Source organism: Phyllostomus discolor, chromosome 9 (genome assembly GCF_004126475.2).
Source record: "Phyllostomus discolor isolate MPI-MPIP mPhyDis1 chromosome 9, mPhyDis1.pri.v3, whole genome shotgun sequence".
NCBI classification, from domain to species: domain Eukaryota; kingdom Metazoa; phylum Chordata; class Mammalia; order Chiroptera; family Phyllostomidae; genus Phyllostomus; species Phyllostomus discolor.
The window spans coordinates 77,493,709-77,520,449 of record NC_040911.2 but is presented as its reverse complement, the minus strand read 5'-3'; the positions used below and the strand labels follow the sequence as shown (position 1 = coordinate 77,520,449).

The 26,741-nt window shown below is 40.9% G+C and overlaps 1 protein-coding gene across 2 annotated transcripts in view; it reads left to right on the top strand.

The window, feature by feature from the left end:
• The first annotated feature begins 1,909 nt into the window (after positions 1–1,909).
• The window catches only part of PLCB1 (phospholipase C beta 1), a 660,986-nt gene continuing 636,154 nt past the window's right edge, over positions 1,910–26,741 (top strand). Inside the window, exons 1-2 of one of the 2 annotated variants that reach the window (XM_028524211.2) lie at positions 1,910–2,487; positions 20,203–20,280. In XM_028524211.2, the coding sequence (XP_028380012.1) occupies positions 2,389–2,487; positions 20,203–20,280 (177 nt within the window). In that variant the 5' untranslated portion in view covers positions 1,910–2,388. The remainder of the gene's footprint in view (positions 2,488–20,202; positions 20,281–26,741) is intronic. The other variant, XM_028524212.2, reaches the window with a different exon arrangement.

Here is a 26,741-nt window from a genome sequence, read left to right as displayed (position 1 = left end):
AATGTGATTGGCACCTTCCGTGCTAGCAAGCCAAGGCTGCTGGTTAGGTCTATGGACAGTATACTTAATTTTTAGTTTAGGGGCATCCAATCAAAACAAGCCAGTTCTGAAAGAGGCTCTTTGTAGCTAGTGGCTTCCAAGGACCAGGAAATGGCCCCAAAAGAGCAGGGGTTAGGGGCTGTGTTAACCATGTGATTATTATAGAGCTGATGATGCAAAAATATTTTTGAATGCATCAAAATATTTATTTTCTGATCAGATTCTTGATAATATTTTGACTGAATTTATAAACATTGGGTTTTGGAAGCCCCAAAGCAGAGGACAGGGAGAAAAAACACTTAAGGGAAAGGAATGTTTCTCTCATTACTTGTTTTTGCTTCTTCTTTTTAAAAATCAACTTTATTGAGATATATTTACTTACAATAAATTAGGCATACAGTTTTATGAGTTTTGACAAAAAGTGCACACATATAATACAAAACATTTCTTTTTTATATATTTCTTTTTTTAACTTTTTCTTTTAAAGATTTTATTTATTTTTAGAGAGGGAAGAGAGGAAGATAGAGAGAGAGAGAAACATCAATGTGCGGTTGCTGGGGGTTATGGCCTGCAACCCAAGCATGCACCCTGGCTGGGAATCGAACCTGGGACACTTTGGTTCCCAGCCCGAGCTCAATCCACTGAGCTACACCAACCAGGGCTACAAAACATTTCTACTCATCCCTCCCAGAAGTTCCCTCGTTCCCCTTCTCTGTCAATCCCTGATTTTGCCTGGCCACGGGAAACCATGGACTTGCTTTCTGTCAACTTATGCTAGTTAGCCTATTTTAAATTCCTCTAGTGGAATCATGTAGTATTTATTCTATTGTGCCTAGCTTCTTTCACTTCATCCATGCCCATTCCTTTTTATTGCAGAATAGAGTTCCATTGTTTGGGCATACCACAATTAATTTATTCACCTGTTGATTGATATTTTTGGTTTCCAGTTTTGGCTGTTGTGAAGAAACCAATGAAAATTGCTGCACAAGTCTATGTAAACATATATTTTTTCATTTCTCTTGGGCAAACACCTAGGAATAGAAGTTCTCAGGTTTATTATAAGGTAATGTTTAGCTTCATAACAAAATGTTCTCCAAAGTGGATTTATCATTTCATATTTTCTCCAGCAATGGATGAGATTTCTCAAGCACTGGTATTATCAATCTTTTAAGTTTTATCCATTCTAATAGGGATATCTCTTTAAAAAATTGAGAAATTGTTTGTTGGATGAGTGAACGCAAACATTCTTAGACCCCTGTTTCTAAATTCTTTCTCTCTCTCTCTCTCTCTCTCTCTCTCTCTCTCTCTCTCTCTCTCACACACACACACACACACACACACACACACACACACACACACGATGGGGCCTTCTGTTTCCCTAGGAAATAAAACCGTGGCTTCTCTGAGGATGGGCTTTCTGTCTCAAAAACGCAACTTAACCGCATGCCTAGGCTTCAAAACCAGTGCACACTAACTCTCAGGCTCAGAGCGGTTTCCCCAAAGAGCTCTCACTCCAAGCCTCTCAATTACTTTCTTCTGTAGTAATAAATAATAATTGTCTTCAAAAAGCGAGTTTGTGGCCAGCGCTGGAGAGCTCCAGCTAGAAGGGAAAACTGTGGGTTGACTCTCTAATCGCTTCCGAAGGCTCCTCTTCCCACCAAATTTGGATCCAAACACATTCCCAGGATCCCACTCAAGTTCCCAGGAAAATCTCAGGCACAGTAGGGCTCCTGGACACCCCCTGGCATCCCTACAGTCCCGGCACCAGGCATGCTCCTAGTGCGTGCGGGAGGCTCGGGCTACGGCTGCAGTGGGTTCTAGGAGCCGAAAGGTGCCGCTGCGGCCCCGCTACCCAGAGCCTGACCCAGTGCGCAGAGTTGTGCTGGAAGCCGCCGGGGGAAGGAGGGACCGAGAGCGCGCGGGTAGCGGGGAAGGGTGGGGGTAGGAGAAGGGAGGAGGGAAGAGGGAGGGGGGGGGCGAGCGTGTGTCACTCGCTTTCTCCCTCTGTGTATAGAGGATGTGCTGAATGGTGCGCTTGGAGGCGGCGGCGGCTAAGGAGCAGTATCCGGCGGCGTCTGGAAGCCTAGGCTGCGGAGCTCGGCTTCTCTTCACCCTCCCAGGCTCCACAACCACCGCGGACGCCCGACCCCCGCGTCCCGCCCGGGGCATGGCCGAGCGACTGGCCCCCGCGTGCCCCGCTTGCTGAACCGCGCCAGAAGAGGTGTGGAGGCCGGGGGAGGCCGGAGGGGGAACAGAGTCTAGAGCCTCTGGAGCAGAGAAAGCAGCCCGTGCCCTGAGCCCCGTCTCTGCCGCGATCTCCCGGGCCGCCCGGAGCCCCGATGAGCCCAGATGGCCGGGGCTCAGCCCGGAGTGCACGCTTTGCAACTCAAGCCCGTGTGTGTGTCCGACAGCCTCAAGAAGGGCACCAAATTCGTCAAGTGGGATGATGTAAGTATTGGGGGAGCGGGCTCGGGAGCTGGCTGGGGCACTGGGCAGGGTGGTGGGGCTGACGGCGTGGGGGTGGGGCGAGGGGCGCGTTATGCAATGGGCACACGGTGATCCTACAGGGGCGTCCTCTGGGGCACAGGTTGGTGACTGCCGAGGTGGGGAGCAAAGAGCAGGGGCTTCGCGCGCGCTCATGTGTTCTCGGAGCTTAGGAGTTGACATCCTTACTGGGTCTTGCAGGCGCCCCTGAGGGTCTTCAATATTTTGGGCCAGTGGAGTAGGAATGCCAAGCTTTGCCTTGTGGCGGGTCCTGAGAGTTTGGAAAGTGGAGAGTGTGAAGTTGGGACTGGCTGGAAAGCGCTGGTGTGAACAAGACGCTCCTCTATTACCTCCTTGCTCTCTTTCAAGAAGGAACAGCCGCGAAGTCCAAAACTGTTTAGTGACTACTAACCCTCTTAGCGCTTTCATGGGAGACCACGCGTCTGAGGACACCGCGGTCCAGCCGACAGGTGGTCGATGATGCCGAACTACAGCGCTTGGCTCCCGAGTGAGGGGCCCTGAGAAGGGCTGGGGACGACACACCTCGGGAGGGCTAGAGAGCAGGAAGGGCATTGAGGGGTCCAGGACGGCTCAGTGGGCCTGCAGACAAAAGGGGAGGGCTAGTTTTTGAGAACTGAGCTGGCTGGAGTCTGCAGCTTGAAATACATCTGTCAAGACATTCCCCCACAATTTACCTGCATCTGTTGCCAGATGGGGCAGAGCTTAGCCCAGCTTCCTATCAGCAGTGTTTCACCTGAGCCCTGGACCCTAGGGCTTCAAGTTATTTCCGCCCCCATCCCTGTCCCCTTTTCCCCACAGTTTGCATTGGAACACTTCATCTTGTTGAAAACATGAGAATCATCAGATGGAGGACCATATCAATTTTGTGTCCTGGGGGTCATTCAAAAGGTGTGACAAGAACACAAATTGAGCTTCTGGAATCTGAGGAAATTTAGGTCCGTACGACTAAGACATTTCTTTAACCCGGAGGAATTATAGGAGAATGAGGTGTACTTCTTGTTGAAAACATTTTCCACCTAGTAAATTATAGCCTATTATCCTCCAGGGTATTTTTCTTTAATCTTCTTAAGCCATTTTCCAGTGTCTAAAAACAATTTAAATATTCCAGGTAGCGAATCCAATTACTTAGCTGAGTGGGTCTCTGTGTCTGTTTTGTCCAGCTGAAGTGCAAATGGAACTCGGAGTAGGAGCCGCAGCTTCCTTGAAAGCGCGTGCCAATTACTGAATGCTGTCCACAAGGATGTAAACATGCAGCCTTTTACTGTGGGCTTTATGCTTTTCTTCTTCTGTTCCAGTCTAATGACTATATGTTTTTATAAATGGAATAGAATCTAAACAATAAGTTCAAACACAGATTAAATGCTTTGTTTGTGTCAGGGAAAAACAAAAAAAAAAAAAGAAAAAAGAAAAGAAAACACAGTTCAACAACAAATCAGTCTAGCCCATCTTGAGGTCCTCGAATAGGGAGCTAATGTGATGATGGATTCGCTGAGAAGGAGAGTGAAGAGCAGACAACAAGAGAAAGAAATGGCGCAGAACAAAAAAAGGGTATTCCAGCATAAGCTTGGGATGTATTCACAGTGATGATTTTAAACTGCATTTTAAGTAATTCCCCAGAATGTCTTGTTTGGAAGAAACTATCCATTGTCACTTTGGAAATGCAGGTCTTCCATGGAAACATTTTTATGCATCCAGGTAGATGGTTTTTATTACTATTTTTTCTGCTACATATATTTCTTCATCTACCCATGCCAGGCCCTGGGGTAGATCCTGGGGTAGAGGAAAGTGGACAAAATCCCAGTTAGGTAGAGGAGAAAGACAATTATCAAGAACACCAATGATATAGAGATGCATTCTGAGTGAGGCAGTGAGAGTAATGGAGAGTCAGATACCACCTGAAGGTGAGAACTCCCTCTGAGCAGTAGAACCTCTGACCTTTTATAGGGAAGAACTCAGATTGAATCCAGGAGTTAAGTTCCCTTGAATTTGGTGAACCATCCTGTAAGTTTCTTGGGTTTCTTGGCCTTTATGGTGATTTGTGGACTAAGAGGGACCCAGGCTTTCCTAGGTTGCCTGTTTTGTCCCTAGGTGTCACCCCTCTATTCTTCCCAGTTATTTGTCCTAGAATCAAGCCCATTAGTTGATTTAGCTAATTATATTGTATCTTAGTGTGACTGTGTTGAAGACGAAAGAGAACTAAATGTTGAATCCAAGCACTTGGGTTAACCTGTTGGTTCTTTTTCCAGTCAGCTGTGTGACTTTAGGTTAATCAGTTAACCTCTCTGAATCTTTGCTGCCTCTCATGCAAGGCTGTGAGAATGTTGCAATTCCTACCTATTACATCTAAAAGTGGGGAATAGCCAATAGGATACAATAGCACTTATAACACCTGAGTGTGCATCAGAAATGCCTGGAGGGCTTGGTAACAGCCAGACTACTGATTCAGAAGGTCTGAGGTGGGGCCTGAGGATCTGCTTTTCTCATTAGGTCTTAAATGAGTATGATGCAGCTAGTCGGAGGAACCATACTTTGAAACCACTGAGGTAAGAGTTGTGAAAGGACTTGAAAAGTGTGATAGATAATGCAGTCTTGTTGGCCTGTGTAGGTGTTCACTGGTTTGGGAATTTTACTTTCTCTCCCTGTTTGCATTTTGAGAAAGTCATCCAGTTGCTACCCAAGAGTTAGAAAGGTCTCAATGACATAATCCTGGACAATCCTTTCTCTGATGCTCAGGCTGGCTTAACTCACATTTAAACAATTCTTTTGAATTTCTTATATGCAATGAAAAATTTCCAGCGTGTTCACCTGCTTCTAGTGGGGTTGTAAGAGAGGGAAAGGAAAGAAGATTTTTGAGAGGCCGTCTAGTCTTTCTGTCTTTGAGCAGGGGAGGCCTTTTGACCCTGTCTTTGGGAGATACCTGCTGCCCTCTGCCACAGGCATATCTCCACATCTGCTCATCTAGAAGAAAATAAATGCTGGAAATAACTTTAAAATCCCTCCAATATCTCATTTCACTTACACATTGTGGAACTAAATTGTGCTGTCTGGTCTTTAACAGGAAGGTTGTGTGAACTCATGAAACAGATTCTCAATAGCCCATCAGAAAACATAAAGGCACATTTGAAAGTGATGAGTTTGGAGCTATTTAGTATTGTAAAGAGATTATCTCATTTCCGGAGTGGTTAAAGCACTATAATTACCAGTCCCATTGTCTTTACCACCCTATGGAATGGAAGATGTTACCCAGAGTTTGCAGTGCCCTGTGTAGTCTGTTTGTGGCCTACCAATGCCATGGTGAGACTGTGGTAGTCAGAAACTTTAACACGGCATTAACCCATCACGATAGACTGCAGGTGGGTAATGGAGCCAGAGTGGGGTTCTGGAAATACCCTATTGCTCCAGGGCGAAGCATTAACCTTTCTTTTGCCTAATCATGGAGAGGTCTGGGGGTCCCCAGGATCTGTGGAGCATATGGAAGCATTTCATTGTCTGAACAGCAAGGCCAAAGCTTGTCCTCCAGAGCTTGGTTAGCCGCTAAAGGACTGATCTGCTGTGACTACCTGTTTCACCAGTGATATCAAAGGATGCCACTTTATTCTTGCTTTTACTTTGCATTTGTATATTATCAGGCTCTGGTGGTGGGAGGTGGGTGTAAAGGACTGTAGCCATTAGGGGAGAGTTCTGGTGAGGTGGACAGTGAAGGGGGTTACTTTCTCCATCTCATTGTAGGGAGCTTGGGAGATTGTAAGCCTGGCCCCTATCATTTCTGGTATTTGGCCTTGCTCCGTATGGGAGAGCACATGGAGGGCCAGAGGAAGGACAAAAACCATATAGAAGGCTTCCCTATTCCTGATTTGCCCTGTTTAACATCTGAGGACCCTGTCTCATTGTTCCACAACCTCTGGGGGGACAGAAGACTTCTCATCTGTTTGTTATTTCTTTTTCTCCACTTTTGCCCTTCAAATTCAGATCTGGCTGTGGGTGAGTTACTACATGCGTCTCAACCTTGGTTTCCTTATTCGTAATGTGAGAACTATGGTGTTTCTTGCCTCTAGACTGGCTGTTAAGGTTAAGCGAGTGAAGGCATATACATTGCTTTGTGTAATGCCTGACGTACAGGAAACCCTCAGTAAAACACGTTTTTAAAAGTTACTGTCTCCCCAATAAAGGCCCATGAATTTTATCAAAGTGGTCAGTGTGTGTTAGACGACTATTTTATTCCATAAGTGGGAAGATCCAGACCTTCCATCCATTTCCTTTAAGGTGTGCTTTGAGTTTCATACTTGATATTTTAAAAAGAAAATTCAGTTTTTAGATTTTTAAAAAAACTTTAGGTGTTTCAGAGAAAGTGAATCCATGTAAAAAGTCTGTTTATGAAGCATCCAAAAGTTTTATTTCTACTTAAATTTGTTTAATATAAAATCACACACACACACAGTAGGTACACAGGTATGATTCCTGGAAGGAGGAAACAGTTAAATAAAATTCATGTAATTCAGTAAGAATATATGAATATATATAAATAATCATAAAAATAATCTTATATCATACAACCCGTCTTGCATGTATCATCTGACATTCAACGTTTACAGTTGTGAGAAGGCTGAGGAAACTCAGAGGTTTGGATTTGTATTAATGCCCCATGTATTTAAAACCAGTAACTCCTTCCTCTTTCTCCACTGTTCCCCACTTCCCTGTACACAGCTAAAACAGGTAAAAATGATAATAAAAAACATGCTAGGATAGTGCACATTTCTCAGCATCCTACACAAAAGCTTAGTTAGAATTTTGCACTGCATAGAACCTGCAGTGACAGTTTCCAAAATGACAAGATGACAGGGACAAGATTAATGAGGGAGCAGAGGGGAAGGCTTGATGAGGTGGGCACTCAGCAGAATTCACACTGGAAGGATTATGGGGAATTGGGGAGAAACAGCTCTCTGGTTGGTAGGCGGTGGATCCGGATGTGGTCCCCATAGGTTTTAGACTGGAAGGTTGCTGGCAGGTACCCTCTAAAATGCTGCTTGAATTTGCCCAAATATGTCCATTTTTCATTTCCAAAGAGATGTTGTGAATTTCTCATTGACAGTAATTACTGTAACCTAAACGTGAGAATATTATTTTTCCAAATAAAGCTCTTTTAAGCTTTCTATCAGAGTGTAACATGCATTCAGTATTGTAAAACATGCAAATCTTGTGTCCAGCTGAACCTATTTTCACAAAATGACCCCTCCCAGGGAAGCAGCACCAGACCAAAAAAAAAAAAACAGCCTTGCCAGCCCCTGGGGTCCCTGAGTGCTCCCTTTCAGTCCCTACACCTGCCTCCACCCTCCATGGGGAATGGTTATCCCGACTTATAACTCCATAGATTAGTTTTGTCTGTGTTTGATTTAATAAAGCTATTTTTATTTCAAGTGAAGAGCAAAACAAAACAAAACAAACCCTCTTTAGCCTAAAGCATTTTTATTATTGCCAAATGAACCCATTTGAACAATATCAGCCAAACTAACTAATCTTCTGTTTCGATAACACTTGATTTGGTCCTTATCTGCCCTAAGGTGAAGTCTGGGAAGTGAGGCAGGTGTAATGAATGCTCAGAAGGAGGAAGGAGTTAAAGCTCTATATAGCATCTAGGCTGTTATTGGCATAGCAAAGCAAAGCAGTAGAGTGCTTTTGCTGCAATACATTTTCCTCTCATAGATTTTCTTTGCTATCTTTCTCGACTGATGGCCTCACCTATGGTGCATTAGGGTAATTTGCTCTGGATATTAGCATATCTCAAATACTTCCCTCGAAAGTTTAACCTATCAATAGTTTACCTACAATGGCATTAAAATGGAACAGGAACATTTTGCTTTTTAGGTTGAACTTAATAACCTGTAGCTAAATATTCTTTTTTATATATAATCAGAATTGCTTCATGTTATCATGAACAAGGAGTGCTAGCAGAAAGTAGAATGGGATTGATTGTGAATTGTAGACCAACATTATGGGTCTCTCTGAAATAACGAATCCTTGGTAACTGAAAGCATTAGTTTTCTTGTTCCTCCAGTTAATATTAAGTTTTTGCAGACTTTTCAGATTATGTTGTAAATTCCATCTGCTCAGACAGATTTCGTGATGCTCCCTTTCCCCATCTATGCCATGTGTGATCCCCGAATCAGAGCCCTGTGTCCCCATGTACCAATAGGGAAGGAGACATAGATGAGACATATTTCTGAGATCAGTTAGTTATACATGAGATCCTAAGGAAGCTATCAGTTTCTGTAAAAGTTAACTGAAATAGCAGAGAAAGAAAGCCAGAGTCTTTAAAAGTCTTTTGGATTCTCCTCTGATATCTTTAAGGTATGTTATTTGATTTTACATGTATTAGCTTCACATGTTAATTTCAATTTTTGGAAATTAAAAAGATTGCATTCTGAACAAATGTTTAGGTGTATGTATTAATTGATGTCAACTAAATCCATACATTTATCAAGAAACTAAATAATTGTGAGTGGGGAAACAGATGATTACATAAAATAAGAACACCATTTAATATTAATGTTATTAATATTAAAATTATTAAAATCAAAATATTCATAATGAAATAATAAAATATTTAATATTTAAACAGAATTTAAAAGCATCTTACACATGTTTTTCACTACAAGGGCTCCTTTAGTTCACAATATTTGTTTAACATTTTGTTTCTTTTTATTGCATTGAAGTTTTATGAGCTTCAGGGAAATGGATTGATTAGCAAGAAAAATACTCTTACCTGAACTAATCATGATGGATATCAATATATAACATTGATATGTAGGAGATTAAGAGATTATTTTTCTGTTAAAAATCAGATTTTTCTTAGGGACTTGTTTATGAATTAAGTAAGGGAAAGTTAATTTGATTCATTTTATGCTAGGGGCCATATGAGCTCAAAAAGGAGATGGAATACCACAGAGTAAGTTAGCAAGTGGTCTGGTAGATTTAAAAAGAAAAATGAAGGATGTTAACTACGATGCTTCCTCAGGTGTGCTGCCTTGGATATAGTTGGGTCTTATTTAGCATCCCTTCCCATGTCCTCTTAGTGGGAGTTTATATTGGGTAGCCAGAAAGTCTGTTTAGTTTTTTCCATAAAATAAAAGACACATTTTTCATTTTCACCAATAAGTTTATTGACTTGGGTATTTTGAGTATGTCAGTTTTCTCACACTATTGGCTTCTACTGGGTAGAGGCCAGGGGTGCTGCTAAGTGTCTTCCAATGCATAAGACAGCCCTGCAGCAAGGAGTTATTTGGCCAAAATGTCAGTAGTACCAAGAAACTTCACAAATCACTTTTGACATGTTCGATCTTTCACAGCACCTTCTCCATACACTGCACAAATCTTTTTTGTGTGTGTTTCAGTTGCATTTTTACCTTTCTTGAAATAATAAAGTGTACTATGCCAAAAATGTGGCATCTTTCCTTCCATCTTCAATATTAAAATGGCTGCACAAAAACTTACCAATTTTGATAAGTTTTTAAAAAAATACACGCTGATATGACAGCTGTCACTATACAATCTAACAAAATTGTTTCCAATGACATTAAAGACAACTAAGTGCTACTAGGGCTATTATTTGGAAAAAGCTAAACAAACTGGGTTTGGCCAACCTAGTGTAACATAGTCGCTGGATATTTAAAGTTATATTTACTAAACTCTTTGAGGCATCTAATATTTTGGCTGCCAGTTAAGTTCCCCCGATATGAGATGCGCTCCTATGAGATGTAAAGGGCAGAAATGTGAAAGAGGCTACTTTTCTGCATTCTTTGGGTTGTTTCTACAGATAAGTGAGATCTGAAGAAAGAAGTGTTGTCTTCTGTGATCTTCCATGGGTAAAAAGAGCCAGTGGTGATGGTGGCTGCCCCTGTGCTCAGATGGCTCTTCCTTTGTCTTTAATTAAGCTAGTGTGTGTTTGACCCCAGGAGTTCCTTCTTGATCTCTGACCTTTCTGAGTGTGGTGGAGGCAGTAGCTCTCCTCAGGGTCAGTGCTGAAGCCCACTGCTTCAGTCCTTTGAGGGATTCTGTCAAGCGCTTTCTTGTCTGTAATTAAATTTTTTTATGCTCACAAATTCTAGAGAGGCTTTTGTTTCCTTCCCTAACCCCTGTCCCACATAGTCTCTTATGGTTCTAGGATTTCGTTACTTTCGGCCCTAATGTGCAATAACCATCGAGACATCCTATGTAATTTTTTCCTGCAATATTCCATTTGAGTAAGACAGAGTTTTGTGATAATGCTGCCTTGAGTTCAATTAGAGAGTGACATTTGTAAGTGTAACAGGCACTTATATTTGGTCAGCACTATAATTTATTTACATCATCCCCATGCTGTTATCGAGACCATGTGAATGGTAAGAAAAGATCAAGTGTATTATTCCCATTTTTCCATGGGAACACACTGAAGCTAGTGACTCTTGACTTGCCCAAGGACTCACAACTAGTTAGAGCCAGACTCAGAATATAAAACTAGCTCTTATGGTTAAATTCAGGGCCCTTTCCAGGCTGCCGTGGCCCAAACAGGATCCTTGTGGTAACAAAAGACTTTTAATAGAATCTAAATGATTATAAGTTGAAAGTAATTTATTGACTTTTCCAAAGGATCTCCTTAATTTTAGGATTCATACAAATGAGGCTTAAATTCCTACAGACTCATCCCTTTTGGCTAGTGTCTTCCAAAATAGGTGTTTTGATGGTATACATACAAACGTCACCTTGGTCTACACTCTGCAGGATGTGGGGATATCGGAAAACTTCATGCTGCTTTGAGGCACAGAGGCCATTACACCCCGTAGTCTACAAATGGTCTGGGTCCATCAGTGAATGACATGTGCATAGGGAGGTATTCAGGAATGGTGTTAAAACAAAGGTCATTTTTTTCATTGCCCTGCGACACTCTTGTATCTAGCATGCCTTATGACATATGCTTCTCCACCTTTTCCTCTTCCCAGCATACCTACAAATGTTGTCTTTTGTTGGAATCCCATTAAGACTGGTCCCATGGCTTCTTATGGAAATCTTTGATCTTGGAAGGTTAAAGATGTGAAGGAAATGTGGAGGATGTCACCTGCCTCCAAGCAAGATACACAATGGCTTGAAATTCAAAGTAGTATCTAGATCCAGTGCAGGAAGCTGCATACAGGGAGGGAGACAGGCCTTGTCTGTGTCACATCTGGACCAGGGCTGCTAGAGGACTGTAGCTTTAATATTATCTTCTTTCCCTAGGGCAGAGTGTAGATCTGGCCCCCAGTTGGTGCTCAGGGAATGTTTGTGGAATGAAGGGAGAGTCTGGTGTGTGTCTGGCTCACAGTAGGTTCACGCAGGGGAGAATACAGTCTCAAGGCAGACGTGGAGTGCAGTCATGCTCCCAAGAGCCCTTCATGACCCATTGCCTGTGGTGTTGGTGGAAAGGCTCTGCTCTATACCCTCTCATTCCATCTGAAATCTCCCACAGTCCAAGGACCCCATGACCTTCTTAGCTAGGGTTTCTCCACAGGGAGATATTTGTTGTTAACACAGAGCTGACTGCTATCGCAGCACTGATTTCCTGTACGGTCTAAATACAGCTTGAAGTTGAGTGTGTATGTCATTGTGACTCAATATTGGTTGAAAATTATAATGCTTAATCTACTGGCATCTGATATGGTGAATGTTACCAGTGGCTTCTGTTTTCTGAAAAAGAGGCCCATACATGTCCCCAGGTAATGCAATGAAAATTGCCCTTAAAGAAATTCTGTCACTGTTGGAGTGGCAGAACAAATGACTGATGGTTGTGAAAACATTCTCTTTACCACAGTAATGATTCACAAAAAGAAATACGAATATATGAGCTTTATTGACAAAATGAGAAAAATATCAAATAAAAGACATGTAGTTTAAAAATCGTATTTATAATAAAACTTCCTCCTGTGTTATTACCTCTGTACAGAGGGAATGGAAGTCACTGGAACAATATTATTGACTTCCTCTCCTCCTGACTTTTAGTTTGATGTAGTGGGTCACCTACATTCTCCCACCTTTCCTCCTGTCCCTGGGAAAGCAACACACCTTCCTTATGTTCTGGCTCATAGTAGGTTCACATAGGGCTCTCTGCTTCCTGTGTTTTCTGGATTTTGGCTTCATTATTGTTACCCTTTGAAAGTGTCTATGAAAGCTTCCCCTCTGTTGAAGTTCTAAGAAGGTATCAATATCTTCTTAGTCATAAAAATCCCAACATACAATCCACTACAATACCCTCTAATCCCCCTTCCTCCTGCATGACTGGCCTGTTCCTTACCCTCTTCCCTCCACCATCTCCCTTTCCTCACATCCCACCCTCCTGTTCACTGCTCCAAAGCCTTGTTCTGCCTTAGTCTTTGCTTTGGAATTTCTCTTTCGAAGGCTACTGGCAAACTGCTAGGTGCCAACTCCAGCTGGTACTTCTTTAGAATCTACCTTGCTTCCTGTCCTGCAGTATTTTTCCATCTATCTATTCAGTATTCAGACTTTAAATACATTTGAATACAGGTACACAAATCCCTAGTACAGTGCCTGAAGTAAGCTACATGGTATTTGAAGAAACACACTTCTGACTCTTCCCTATATTGTATTTAAAGGGATTTTTACACCTGTCCATAAAAGGCAGTTATCTTAATCGTGCTTTTTTCTACTGTTTTGCATCCTCTCTCCTGGGCCTTCGTACCTCCTCTGCTTTCCTCTATTTGAGGAGATTTCAGACTGACACACTCCTGGAAGAAAATTCTCGTGAATGCTGATGATGCACTTAGAAGTTTTGCTTTACTGATTCTAATCTAACACGGTAGCACCCAGGATTGCCTTTAGTGTGTGTGTGTGTGTGTGTGTGTGTGTGTGTGTGTGTGTGTGTTTATAGTCAGGACTGCATTGCTGACATTTGGTGGGCATCACATCTGATTTTCAGTGATCCGTAGAATTTTTTCCCCTTATGTAGCTATTTTTTCCGTAACATATACATTTGCTGTATTTGGCTCAGCTGTTTCCTGATGCAAGGCTTGGATTAATTGCTGTGGAACGTCGGTTGTTATTTTTCCTTATTGACTCTGTCATATTGAGTAGTTTAGAAGTGCACATCTTGATTCATGTGCTCTCTCTTGTAATGGCCTAAGAACACAGAGTCACTCTGGGGTCAGGAGTGCAGTCAGCCTTGGCCAATAGACTGTCTGACAGTGGTACTAAGGAATGCACGGTGGGTCTGTGCCCTGGTCTTTGACCTTAGCCTTAGGGTTCAGGGTTATAGCTTGGGTAGGGTCGCCATGATGGAGTACCAAGACTAAGTAACTTAACAGAAAGTTATTTTCTCACAATTTTGGAGGCTAGAATCCGGAGATGAAGGTGTTCACAGAGTTAGTCCTTTCTGAGGGCCCTGATGGAAAAATCTGTCCCAGGCTGCTGTCCTTGGCTTGTAGGTAGCCAGCATCTCCCTGTGTGGTTGCCTCTTTCTTCTGTATGTCTGTGCCCAAGTTTCCACTTTTTGTAAGGATACCAGTCCTATTGGGTTAGGACCCACCCTTTTGACATCCTTTTAACTTAATCACCTCTCTAAAGACTGTTCATATTTTGAGGTACTGAGGTTAGGACTTTAATAGATAAATTTGCAGGGGGAGGGGCAGTCCATCCCTTAACATACCTCAGCCTGATAAAGTGTAGCTCAGGGGGTGGCAGCTTGATGGCTCCAGAGAAGTATTTGAAGACTGACGCTTAGAGAAGCAACTAGATGGTTTTGCACCACTTGGACACAGGTAGCAAACACAAGGCCTAGGGGCCGAATCCTGCCTGGCATCTTGTTTTATCTGGCCCAGCACCTTGTTTCTACCCAGTGACAGTGCTGAGCTCCTTGCCCCTAGTTAAGGAGTAGATACACTTATACAGTCCTAAAATTACATTTGGCCCTTTGAAGGCAACCTCGAGGCTGATGTGGTCCCCGGTGAAAATGAGTTCGACACCCCTGGCTTAGACATTCAAACCAGTTGGTAGCTGCATATTTGGAAAACCCCAAAACTTTCTAATGAATTTCCTGACCAAGTTTGCTTTGTGAAGAAGATGTCCCCATTAATGAGAAACCTATTTCCCATGAAAAGGTTTAGGGTTATATTCCCAATAGAAATATAATGTGAACCACATAGGAAATTTAAAATTTTCTAGTAGCCACATTAAAACAAATAAAAAAAAACAGATGGAACTAATTTTTAACAATACAGTTTATTTAATCCATTATGTAGATTTCAAAAATCAATATAAAAAATTTATCAATGAAGCCCTGGCTGGCGTAGCTCAGTGGATGGAGCGCAGGCTGGGAACCAAAGTGTCCCAGGTTCGATTCCCAGCCAGGGTACATTCCTGGGTTGCAGGCCATAACTCCCAGCAACTGCACATTGATGTTTCTCTCTCTGTCTCTCTCTCTCTCTCTTCCTCCCTCCCTTCCCTCTCTAAAAATAAATAAATAAAATATTAAAAAAAATTATCAATGAGTGCCCCAGCCAGTGAGACTCAGTTGGTTGGGTGTTGTCTGGTAAACCAAAAGGTTGCCAGTTCAATTCCCTGTGGGGGCACAGGTCTGGGTTGTGGGCTCAGTCCCTGGTCGGGGCTCATGCAGAAGAAAACTGGTCCTTCTTTCTCACATTGATGTTTCTCTCCCTTTCTTTCTCCCTCCCTTCCCCTCTTTAAAATAAAAAAAGATCAATGAGCAATTTTATATGCTTGTTTTCATTTTCACTTTGAATCTCATGGCACATCTCAGTGGAGCTAGCCATGTTTCAAATGCTCACAGCCACGTGTGGCTTAGGGAGCCCACCTGGACAGCGCAGGTGCAGAGCAGTCACTGTCAGGGGGCCCAACCGTCTCCACAAAATGGTAAACAGTCCTTGAGGAATGAAAAATGGTCTTTACTTTTATTGTGTATAAAGCACAGATATACATCCAGCACATAGATATTCAGAATATCTGTGATATTAAAATTTCGTGGAGATGATTATGAATATAAACATTTAAAAAGTTTTTTAGGAGGGCAGTGATGCAACAATGTTGAGCAACATTGGCATAGGAGCAGGTGCTTAAAAGTTTAGTTTCCAGTGCTTCCCTTACTGGCTTAGGTGTGTTTCCTCGGGCAAATTATTCAACATGAGCCTTAGGCTATTTATCTGTAAAACAGGAATAATAATAGCGTCTACCTCTTAAATTATTATAAGTAATAAAGGAGAAAAATCCATTAAATATTCATATTGCATTGATTGTCTCACAACAAATGTTCAGCTCGTGTCTGTTATACTGTTAGGGATTTTTGTAAAGAATATTTTGGTGTGTGAGTGTGGATTACTAGTGTCTTTGTCATTTCCTCCCAGTTTCTTTAGGATACACACACACACACACACACACATATGTGCGCACACCCATGTGCACACAAATATATGTGTGTATATATATATCTTCTAAATAATATTTTATTCTGTTTTAAAGTGACTTACTTTATTTTTACATTTCATCTTTTTTGAGATATGATTATCATATAACATATTAAGATATATGATTGATTTATAACTGAACATAGATGAGACAACCATGGTAATGAAGAATTGTCGGACTTTGTAATGTTAATGTTGATTCCAGTGACTCTTTCTCTTGCTCAGATATTTCTCCTTATTTTGGATGTTGAGGTTCTTTGTTCCTTGACTGTCTTCCCCCCCACCATTTGGGGATTCATGTAAATTGCAAAACAGCAAATTGCAAAACCTTTTATATCATTACATTAGTCTTCACTAGTGATGAGCTAGGGAGGAGGTAAAATGGTTTCTATCAAATAAAGAGGAGTAGATGGAAATTTACTGTACATCATGCACTATTACTAACTTAAAACAGGCATATATATTAGGGTTCTCTTCTTCAAGGTGGGTATTTATTAGAAAAAATACCTTATAACTTTAAATGAGCAAGTGAAAGTTGCCTTCTTAGAGGCCATGTGTTTACAAGACATGGGTGTGCTTACATTTTAATCTTACTGTATTCCTGATCCAAAGCCTCAGCCAGTGGATCTCAAAGTGTGGTCCCTGGAGCAGCAGCAGCAGCAGCAGCAGCAGCACTGAGAGCTTATTTAAAATGCAGATTCTCAGTCTCCTTCCCATACTTGTTATATGGGAAACTGCGGAAAGAAATCGCAGATTTCTGTGATCTCTGCGATCTCTGTTCTCGCAAGGCCTCCTGGTAAAATCTGATGTGTTCAAAAGTTTGAAAACCACCATGTTGTGGACTACACGTCTCATAGATATTGATGGAGAGATAAAAAATAAAAAACAGCCTGCCTGAGAGTTGTCTCCATTTTTCTGCAGTAAAATGCTGTGAGAGTCATAATCCATCTGCAGTTGCTTCAGAAATGAAGGGCGACCATGTATTTCAAACCTCAAACTGGAGCACCTGTTCTGACAATTAAAAATACTTGAGATCTGGATTGAGTGGCTACTTTGGCTTGGAGAAAATATAAAAACTTGTCACTATGTGGGAGGTTGGAAAAAAGCAGGTGGAATTGAAAATGGATATTCGTGTATTTCTGGGTCAGATCCTGCCTTGCGTGGTAAGAATGCCAAGTTCTGGCTGATCTTGGAATGTTAGAGGTGATTATGGAGGAAGCAGGCAGGGAGCCGAGATAAATGATCATTTAACAGAGGAACTGTGTCCGGAAGAGTGTGGTCAGGAAAATGTTGAACAAAGGAGCTTTAATTTTGAAGGAGGAGAAGGAATAATCTAGAAATGGCAGTATCTGAAACAACGAGGCAGGCTACAGTGTTCCAAAATATAAATTTTGAGCAGTTTTATTCTTTTAACTTCAAATATTTGAGTGGGACCTTGCAGCGAATTGTCACTAAGAGTTTGAGCAGAATCTTGTCACTCTAATAAGAAAAGAACTGACCTGAGAATAAGTTACACCTGCAGTTAGTTCCAAATTTACCTGGAAGTGGGGATGTGTGCTGTGTCCAGCCTTTTGGAAACTGCATGTCAAGAGTGAATCTTAAGAATATCAAGATAAAACAGAGTGGCATTTTCTCAAATAATTAAATATAGAACTGAGACAGGATAGCAAGAAGCTAGAATTCCTTGGCAAATGGAACAGGGAGACTGAGACAGAGAGCTGAACAAACCGGAGGAGCAATTTACAGCCAGATATAGAAGGTCACTTCCCTAGAGAAAACATCCAGGCCTCAGTTGTGTTTCAGCTTCAGGTCCAGAAAAGCAGCAAAACCAGGTGCGTGTCCCTAGGACCAGCTGCAGTGACTAATGACCACGCCCCCTCCTGCCCCTGCCCCCCTCCCACGGCACTGACCAGTGGGTGGAGACCATGACCCTGAAAGGGCACACCTGGAGAACTGATGAATAGTCTATTGAAACCCTTCCCCAAGACCACCCCTAAGATTCCCACCTGCAAGAAAGTGGTAAAAGCCTGAAGACAAAGGCCTCACTCCAGTTCTTTCCCTCTGGAAGCCTGCGCCATTCCCTTTCCTTTCTTCTTCCCCTACTTCTTTCCCCACAGGCAAGCATCTCTTAAACTCTAAGGCAATGGGCAATGGCAGCCTGTCACAGGCTAATCCCCTGAACCTGTCTCCAAAACGCCCTGTCCTCTGACTTCCCAGTGAGCTAAGGCAGCCCAGCCTAGGCTCTCCTGTTGCTTCTTCTATGCTAATGTCTTCCTTATTTCACTGTCCCCAGCTTTAATAAATGTACCTGTATTGCCACCTGGGCTTGTGTTGTGAAATCTTTCCTACACCAAGTCAAGAACCCACTACCAGCTGGCCCTAGGCAGACCGGCTTGGCTCAGTCCCAGGCTCCCTGTCTAGTGACAGAACGGCGATCCAGGTATACCACTTCTGGGTATACATACTGAAAACAACTGAAAGTAGGGACGCAAACTGATATTTTGAGACCCATGTTCATAGCAACATTATTCACAAAATCCCAAAGGTGGAAACAACATAAATGTCCATGGGCGAATGAATGAGTAAACAAAATGTGATATACACATACAATAGAATATTATTCAGCCTTCAAAGGGAAGGAAATTCTGACACATGCTACAATAAGGATGAACCTTGAATACATTCTGCTAAGTGAAGTAAGCTAGACACAATAGGGCAAGTACTATATGACTGTACTTCTTTGAGGTACCAAACATAGTCAAGTTCATGGAGACAGAAAGTAGAATGGTGATTGCCAAGGGTGAGGGGAGGGAGGAGGAATCAGTGTTTAAGGAGTATGGAGTTTCAGTTTGGGAAGATGAACAAAGTTCTGGAGATGAATGGTAGTGATGAGTGTAGTTAATTTAATGCTGCTGAACTTGACACTTAAAAATGGTAAGTTTTATGTTACATATGTTTGCCTCAGTGAAAAAGGAATGCCATGATAAACTTTCATTTTATATGTTTTAATAAAGCAGTTTGTAACCACAATTCACTGTAACAATAATACACATTTTTATGTGCCAAATATTGGTCTAGGTGTTTACCCAAATTATCCTATTTAATTTTCACAAAAACCTTCTGAGGTAGGTATTTTTTCTCTCCCTCTCTCTCTCTCTCTCTCTCTTTCTCTCTTTTTTTTTTTCCAGCTGTGGTTGTGTAGAATGAGGCACCAAGAAGAGACAGGCAGAAACTTGAACCCCAGGGGTAGGCTTCTATAACCTGGCTCTTGCAACAAAATTTACCGTGTTGACTAAAACCATCAATCTGCTCTACCCACCAGTAAAAGAATCCCCAAAATACTTCCTGACTATCTCTCTGTGTTCTAATTTTCATTACAAGTCTTTTTGATCAGATAAAGGATAAATGATTTTGTAGTTATAATGTGTATGAAAAAGTGGAAATGCACTCATAATTTATGTCTCTTTTTTAAAAAATGCAATTCCTGCAAAGGCCTAAGTATTTCAGTATAAAAACCCGTATCCAATGACGTGTTTTCTTGTGCAGATGGTATGCCTTTCTGAAAATTGCCAAAAGGAAAGAACACAGATTTTAGAAATGCTTGATATTATAATTACAGTATATGCAGTTTTTGCTTTATAATGTGCATGCTTTAAATTTGTCTGATGTTTTATTTCATCATGTGAAATTTAAATTTGTAACAATTTTGTGTATAGCCTTCTGAATATGTAGAAGATGGCCTTATTTACTGTTACCTTGGAAACAGCAAGGCCCAAATGCTATGTTTACTCTCTTTAGCACAATTAAAAATAGTTTTATAGAGCAAATGTAATTTAAAATATTATTGCAAGCATGGATTTTAATTAATTTAATCATAAAATACATAATGATGTTTAATGTTAAAATTATTTGGAAAACTAAATAAAGTTTTTTAAAGAAAACATGTTACTGCCTTTAAAGAACTTGTCTTAATTAATAAATATATTCATTGCTGGGCTTTTCCTTTATAAGTAATCACCAAATTATCTGATTATTACTAAAGAATCTCAGTAATTAATAATCCTATGATATCAAAGATGCCATGTTTAATTTTTTGAAATTTTTATTAATAATTGATTATCTTGTAGAAACTCCGGAAGATTATTACTTGTTAAATAACTTCTGTGTAGGACTTTCTACAGTGATACATATTGATATACATGTTTTTTTCTTCTATTTCTAGGACTCCACGATTGTCACTCCAATTATTTTGAGGTCTGACCCTCAGGGATTTTTCTTTTACTGGACAGATCAAAACAAGGTAAAAAATGATATTTGTCTTTCTTACATTATCTAGTTGCTGATTTGCAAGGTATTTTATCTACATAAGTATATCTGTTCCATAGATGACCCTTTGTAATTTATTTAAAGATTCTACTTAAAAAGTATATCTAATATTGACATGTCTTAGGATTTTCCAAGGACTCTAGCCTGAAATATTAGACCTGCTAAATCATAGAACAATTGGTATTTTCAGGAGAACAGGGGAATGTGAATCACATTTGTTGGAGAAGAAAATTAGCCAGTATTCCTGATTTAAGTCCCTCCTCCAACTCTACCCATAAAGAATGAAGAAAAGGATGAGAAAACACTTTTGATCTTAATGTCTATAACTCTGACTTTTACTTTCTCTTCCTTCTGCCCTTTGCTGCTCACTAAGGGTTCTCCTAGCCTTAGCAAGAATTTGGTCCTGATCATTTCAAAAATAAGATTCCTTTAGCCTGCACTTCAATTATTCAGAAATTTCTTCCCAAGTAAGTTTTCTGTTCACCATATTATAAATTTAGGATCTCATAATTATGAAACTGATGGAGATGATTCCATATTGGATTATTAAAAAATGGAATGTCTGGAGATTGTAAGATTTATTTGGTGTTTAAAGGGCAGTTAGACCAGAATATTCATAAAAAGTGGTTATTATTTCAATAGACAATGGCTATTCTGTACTTGAAACTATGAGGCCACAGAACACAGAATGTTTGGGCTCTGTAAAGTCCGATATTTGGCACTAGGATAAGCTTTATCTGGAGCACTGAATACACATTGAACACAATAAAATGCCTGGCACCAAACTGTGAAGTGCTATTAGCCTTTTCACATCCCCACGTTAGGTCTCTATACTCAGAGTTACTGGAATTTGTCAGTCTGGCCTTCTGCTTTCTGGGCAACCTGGATTGCACCTGTGAGCAGTGGTACAGAACTGGCCCTGTGCAATGGCCCTGTGCAATGGCGTGTTTGGGGTCAGGGCTGAATCTGGGCGAAGCTCTTAGGGTGCTTCAGAGTGACATCTGCTCCCCAGGGCCAGTCCTGAAGGGGCCTGTTTATACATCATCAAAAGGCAAGTTTCTTAGCCTTGGGGCCCCAAAGTTTCCTACTGAATTGGGGTTCCCTAGAATCATCCCTGGGCACAGGAGTTGGGGCTAAACTGGTAGACTCTACACTAATCTCAAAAAATGTATTTGAGTGAGACTTCATATTCAATGTTCATGTTTATTACTGGGTGTGTTAATCACTTCGGCTTTGACATTCTGTTTGGTTTCCTGCTGTTATGTATAAAACAATGGCTTGAAAGAGGTTTTTTTTTCTCCAAAAAGCTATTTTTAGAACTGTTGAAGCTGTATTCATGAAAGATATATTTATAATGCCTAGAGCATTTTAAAATTTTGGGTATGCATACAAGAGGCTAAACTGTCAGTTTGATTTTTTTAACTGGTAAATCAAGCTTCTGTAAAAGCAACAGAAGGTATTTGGGGTTTTTAAATAATTCATGGCAACTCAGTTAAGTCCCTGTGTAGGACCAATCATAAGTATTTCTTTGCTTAAGAAAGAGAAAGATTTTAGGGCTAAAGTCTCTTTGGTGCCTCTCCATTGTTCTGTAAACCCAGTGTTTTGACTCATACTTATTTTCATAGTTAGGGAAATTTCTTTAAGTTTTTTTATACTGACCATTTTTTCTTGGTCATGCTGCTCATTGTGACCAATTAAAACAAATAATGCAGTGCCAATTCTTTTATCTCTATTACTTTTCTTTTCATGGATATTAATCTTACAGTTCTAGCTAAGAGCTGGTAAATTTTATTTTTTACTTTTTGAATACCTTAGGCATTCCTCAGTCATGTATTACAGGTTGGAGCTTTATTTTTTCAGTCAGTGATCATATATCAGTAACCAAAAGATGAGAGGATTTAAGAGAAAGAAAGATTAAACTTTCTGTGCTTCCAAGGTTATAATTTTCTTCTGGCTTTAAGCCCAGTCCTGGAACCAGAAGGAGTAGTGCCTCTCCTTTGCAGGAGGTGGACTCCTGTAAGTGGTGTGTTAGAGTGAGTGTGTGCTAGGAGAAGTCACTGGTGCTCACAAATGAGGGGCATGCCAAGCTTTTAGCCGATGTTTTTGCATAAGATCATTTGAAGGCACTGGCCAAGTGGTGCAATCACAAGGTTACATACAGGCCCACTTTCTTTAAACATGTTTTGCTGACAATTACTCTCAGTAATGTGAATCTAGCGCATTTCCCATAGCGATGATATATCAGAGAAAAAATAGGATACTTGTAAGTTTATCCCTTGTTTTACACATTGTGTTCTCCATTGGTCTGGAAGCCTATACTGGTACTAAGTGTGTGCACCTCTCTTCTCCCTTCTGGCTCCTTCCCAACACGTTTCTTCTTTGTCCAGGAAGCCTGTGCTGAAATGCTTTGATTAGTAAACGCTGGGGACCTAGTCTGCTCTGAGGCAAGCTGAATGGCTTTAAGAAGCTCTTGGTAAAAAAAAATATTGTTCCAAGGTCTTTCTTTTTATAGCATCGAAAGAGAATCCTAACATTTTACACTGTGTCTTACCCACGTCCTTTTGCCTGTCATGGCTACATTATACCACAGAGCAGAGCCACCCATAAGCCTCTGCTTTCACTCTCAGGGACAGCAGTAACATGCTTCTTTCCCCAACCCCAAGGCAAAGAAGTTGGACAGCTCAGATGATAGATTTAGGAATTAAAAACCAGAGCTAGCAAGTGGTTTTAGGTAGCTCTGGTGAAACATGGAGAGCCTGTTTGGGATTGATGGAAGCAGATAAGTATGTACATCATCTTCATGGATACAGATGTATGCTCTGTACCTGCTGTGCACTTATTTTCATTATTCTTTTCTCTTTATTGTTGGCTCTGTAAATCTTATTGACTCCAATTAGCAAAAATGAGTTTCTGAAATGACTATTTTAAGCCTGGTGTTTTTTCTCGTGTCAGCGTGTATTATGTGAAGAGGATCAGTTTAGTTGTAACCTTGGGTGAGAAGGGGCTCCTCAGGTTTGGAGAAGTTACCCTGTTAGGCTCAGCCTTTTCTCTGGAGTGCTGCCCTGCTGGGACCAGAAACCAACACAGGAAGGGTCAGCCATGAAAGCCATGTGAGCTGCAAGAAGACTCTGCATCACAATTTTGGAAGAAAAGCTAAAGAAAAAAAAAGGGGCCAATGCTATAGAGAGCTAATAAAAACCTATCCTGCTAGGATATGAAACAAAGTAGACCTTTGCCTTGCAACTGGATGCCCTGCTTCTGTGCCAAGAATGGTGTAAAAATAAAACTAGCCACTACTAGTTCAGATCCAGGAAGTTCAATGGAGTTCAGTACACTCTTCCTTGCATCACTGAAACAGGAGTTGGGAGGGGGGCAGTACGTGTATTTCAATTAAAAAGAAATAGGAGAAAAATACACATTTTAAGTGAAGGACTCCAACTACTTTCTCACAGCTTCTTGGTATCTTTCCAGGTGGCTTTTAAATGAAGCTGTATATGCATTAACTAGGGGAATATTTCATTTTATTTTGTTTATGTCCATTTGTATCCTAAATGATGTATTACTTTTACTGTTCCACAAACTCGCTTTTCACTTTACAGGTGAATTAGAGAACTCTTCATGTAAGTACATGTGTATCTACCTCGTTCTTTTAAATTGCTCTATCTTATCCCACGGAGTGGGTTACTGAATTTTATTTAACAGAAAAATTTCTCATTGCTGGACTGTTGTTGTTTGTCTGTTTCTAATTTTGGACTACGGACAACAATCCTGTAAGAACACCCAGCCTTGCGTGTCCCTCTCTAGGTATATGGGTCAGGGTTTCCCTGAGGTAAATTCTCAGAAGTACAATCTCTGATTGAAGGCTATACATATCCTAAATTTTATTTAATAGTTGTGTCATATTATAATCCTTCAGGCCTTGTGTGGGAGAAACTGTTTCCCACCAATGCTAGTAAGAAACGTTTTAATTTTTGCTAGTCTGGTATGACCATTGTTCCTGTTTTAATTTACTGTTGTCTGGTTTGCTAATAAGCTGTATATATTTTCAGACATTTATGGACCATTTCTGTTTTCTGTTACATAGATTACCTACTGCATTCCTTGCTTCCTGTTGAGTTCTCTACATATTCTACATGTGGTTCCTTTAGCTGTTATAAATGTTGCAAATACTTTCTTCCTGTCTGTGGCTTGTCTTTGAATTTCTTAACTTTCAACTTCGGCATGACAAAAGATGACTTGACATTTTCAATTTTGATGTATTCACATTTCAACCTTTTTTTCTTTTTGCCTTATTTAGGCCTCTTATTCATTGTCCTCATTGCCATCATTATTATTAATTTGGATTTTTAATCCATGTATAATTAACTTAGCCCATTTGGGCTCTATAATAAAATACCAGAGACTGGGTGGCTTATGAACAACAGATGTTTATTTCTCATAGTTTTGGAGTCTGGAAGTCCAAGATCAGGGTGCCAGTAAGTGAGGGCTCTCTTCTGGGTTGCAGACCTCTCCTGGCATCTTTCCATGGTGAAAGAGCTAGGGATTTCTCAGGGGACTCTTTTATAAGGGCACTAATCCCATTCGTGAGGACACTCCCCTGGGGACCTAATCATCTCCCAAAGGCTCCACCTCCTAGTACCATCCTTGAGTATTAGCTTTTCAATATATGAATGGGGGCTGGGGGCAAATGTTCAGACTATAGCATTCACATAATATATTTTGAGGACTGGTGTGAGGTGAATCTCTAATTTGATTTCTTTAAGTGAGTGGGTAGTCCTGTGTGTTAGGGGCTCCCTTCTTTCTGGTTGGTTCCAGCTGTGATAGCACCCTCTCCTTTGGCTTTCTTCTAGCTCAGGGTATGGAGGGCCTGGGAGGTAGGAGCTGAGATGGCAGGTTGACCTCAGTTATGCTCCCATTCACTCCTAGTGCTGACACCTGCACCACCTGGTTTGATAGTTCATAGATCACAGGTGACAAACACATGGCCCATGGGCTGAATCTGGCCCTCCGCTTTGTTGTATCTGGCCCAGCACCTTGTTTCTACTTGGCAGCGGTACCGAACTCTCACTTAACTGTTAAGGAGTAGTTACATTTATAGTCCTAAAATTACATTCAGCCTTTTGAAGGCAACCTTGAGGCTGATGTGGCCCCTGGTGAAAATGAGTTTGACACCCCTGTCATAGATTCTCTCCTGTGTTTTAATGCCTGTGAGCATTAATGTCCTTTCCTACTTTATTTTTATTTCATTTATCATCTGCCGTTCATACTTTTTGATTCCACAAGTGTAATACTTTCTGTTTACTCATGATTAGAGATTACAGACCTAAATTTAACCTGCATATTTGGTCATTTCCAGGATATCAGGACAGGAGCGATGGGCTCTACCATCTGCTCCATCTGCCCTCTCGTTCTGGCCTGTGATTTTCCGTGAGATGCCTTTGGGATCCTTGCACAGAGCGATGATTAAGTTTCTATGAATAGTAGCTATAGACTGCCTTCTCCTATGGTAACCTTAAATTTTTTTTTACAGAGTTCAAAAGCAAAGTTTAAAAATTAAATATTTACATAAGCCATAGTGACATATTTCAGCATGAGTCCAGAGTTCAGTAATATTTTGAACGATGCATAATAAACTTCTACAACAAAATCTAGGTATATTCTATTAAAAAATTAGTCTGGCCTCCATAAAGAACCACCTGCATGCCCCATTTCATTAATCATTGTTTAGCAAAGGTCCTTCCCCTTTTGGACACTCTCCTCCAGTATATCCCAGAAACATCAACATTGACCTTTATTGTGTATGATGAATAGGGTGGAGCACTGAACACTCGAATGAGTGCGATGAAGGGGTTATGAATTAAGAAGATGAACTCAATTCGTTTTCATTTGGTAGCTTCCCCCACAGCCTATAACAATAACTGAAATCACCTCTGTAAAAATCAAGGTGGGTGTGAGGAGGACTGGGACTGCAGCTTGTCTGAAGCATACACCAATCATTGCCAACTGGCCTAAGCCTTTTCCTTTCCCCTCCCTGAATTCCTGAAGAAATTATTAGCCAGAGCAGATGCAGCATGAAATCCATATTGAAGTCCTCAGTACTCCAGAGGCCATAAGTTGCAACCTAATGGCCAGCATTTGCTTTTTCTGGCTACTAGAGCTTATTTTGTCACCTATACCACTGGGAAGTTCCTAGGAATTAATTCCCAACCTGATGCTTAGAGTTTCATGGGTAAATATCATAGCTCCCTTACCTCTTGGGTGGGAAAATTCAAAAGTACATGGTTTATGTCTTTTCCCAGCTCTCTGCAGTGGTATTGAGCCCATGTATGCAGAGTGGTAACTGGCTGGAAGACACACCTTTTATGGGCTTCCTTCTCTTCCTTTCTTGATTCCCCATTCATGATGTATCCTGGAACCACCTTTAAAATAAACAAA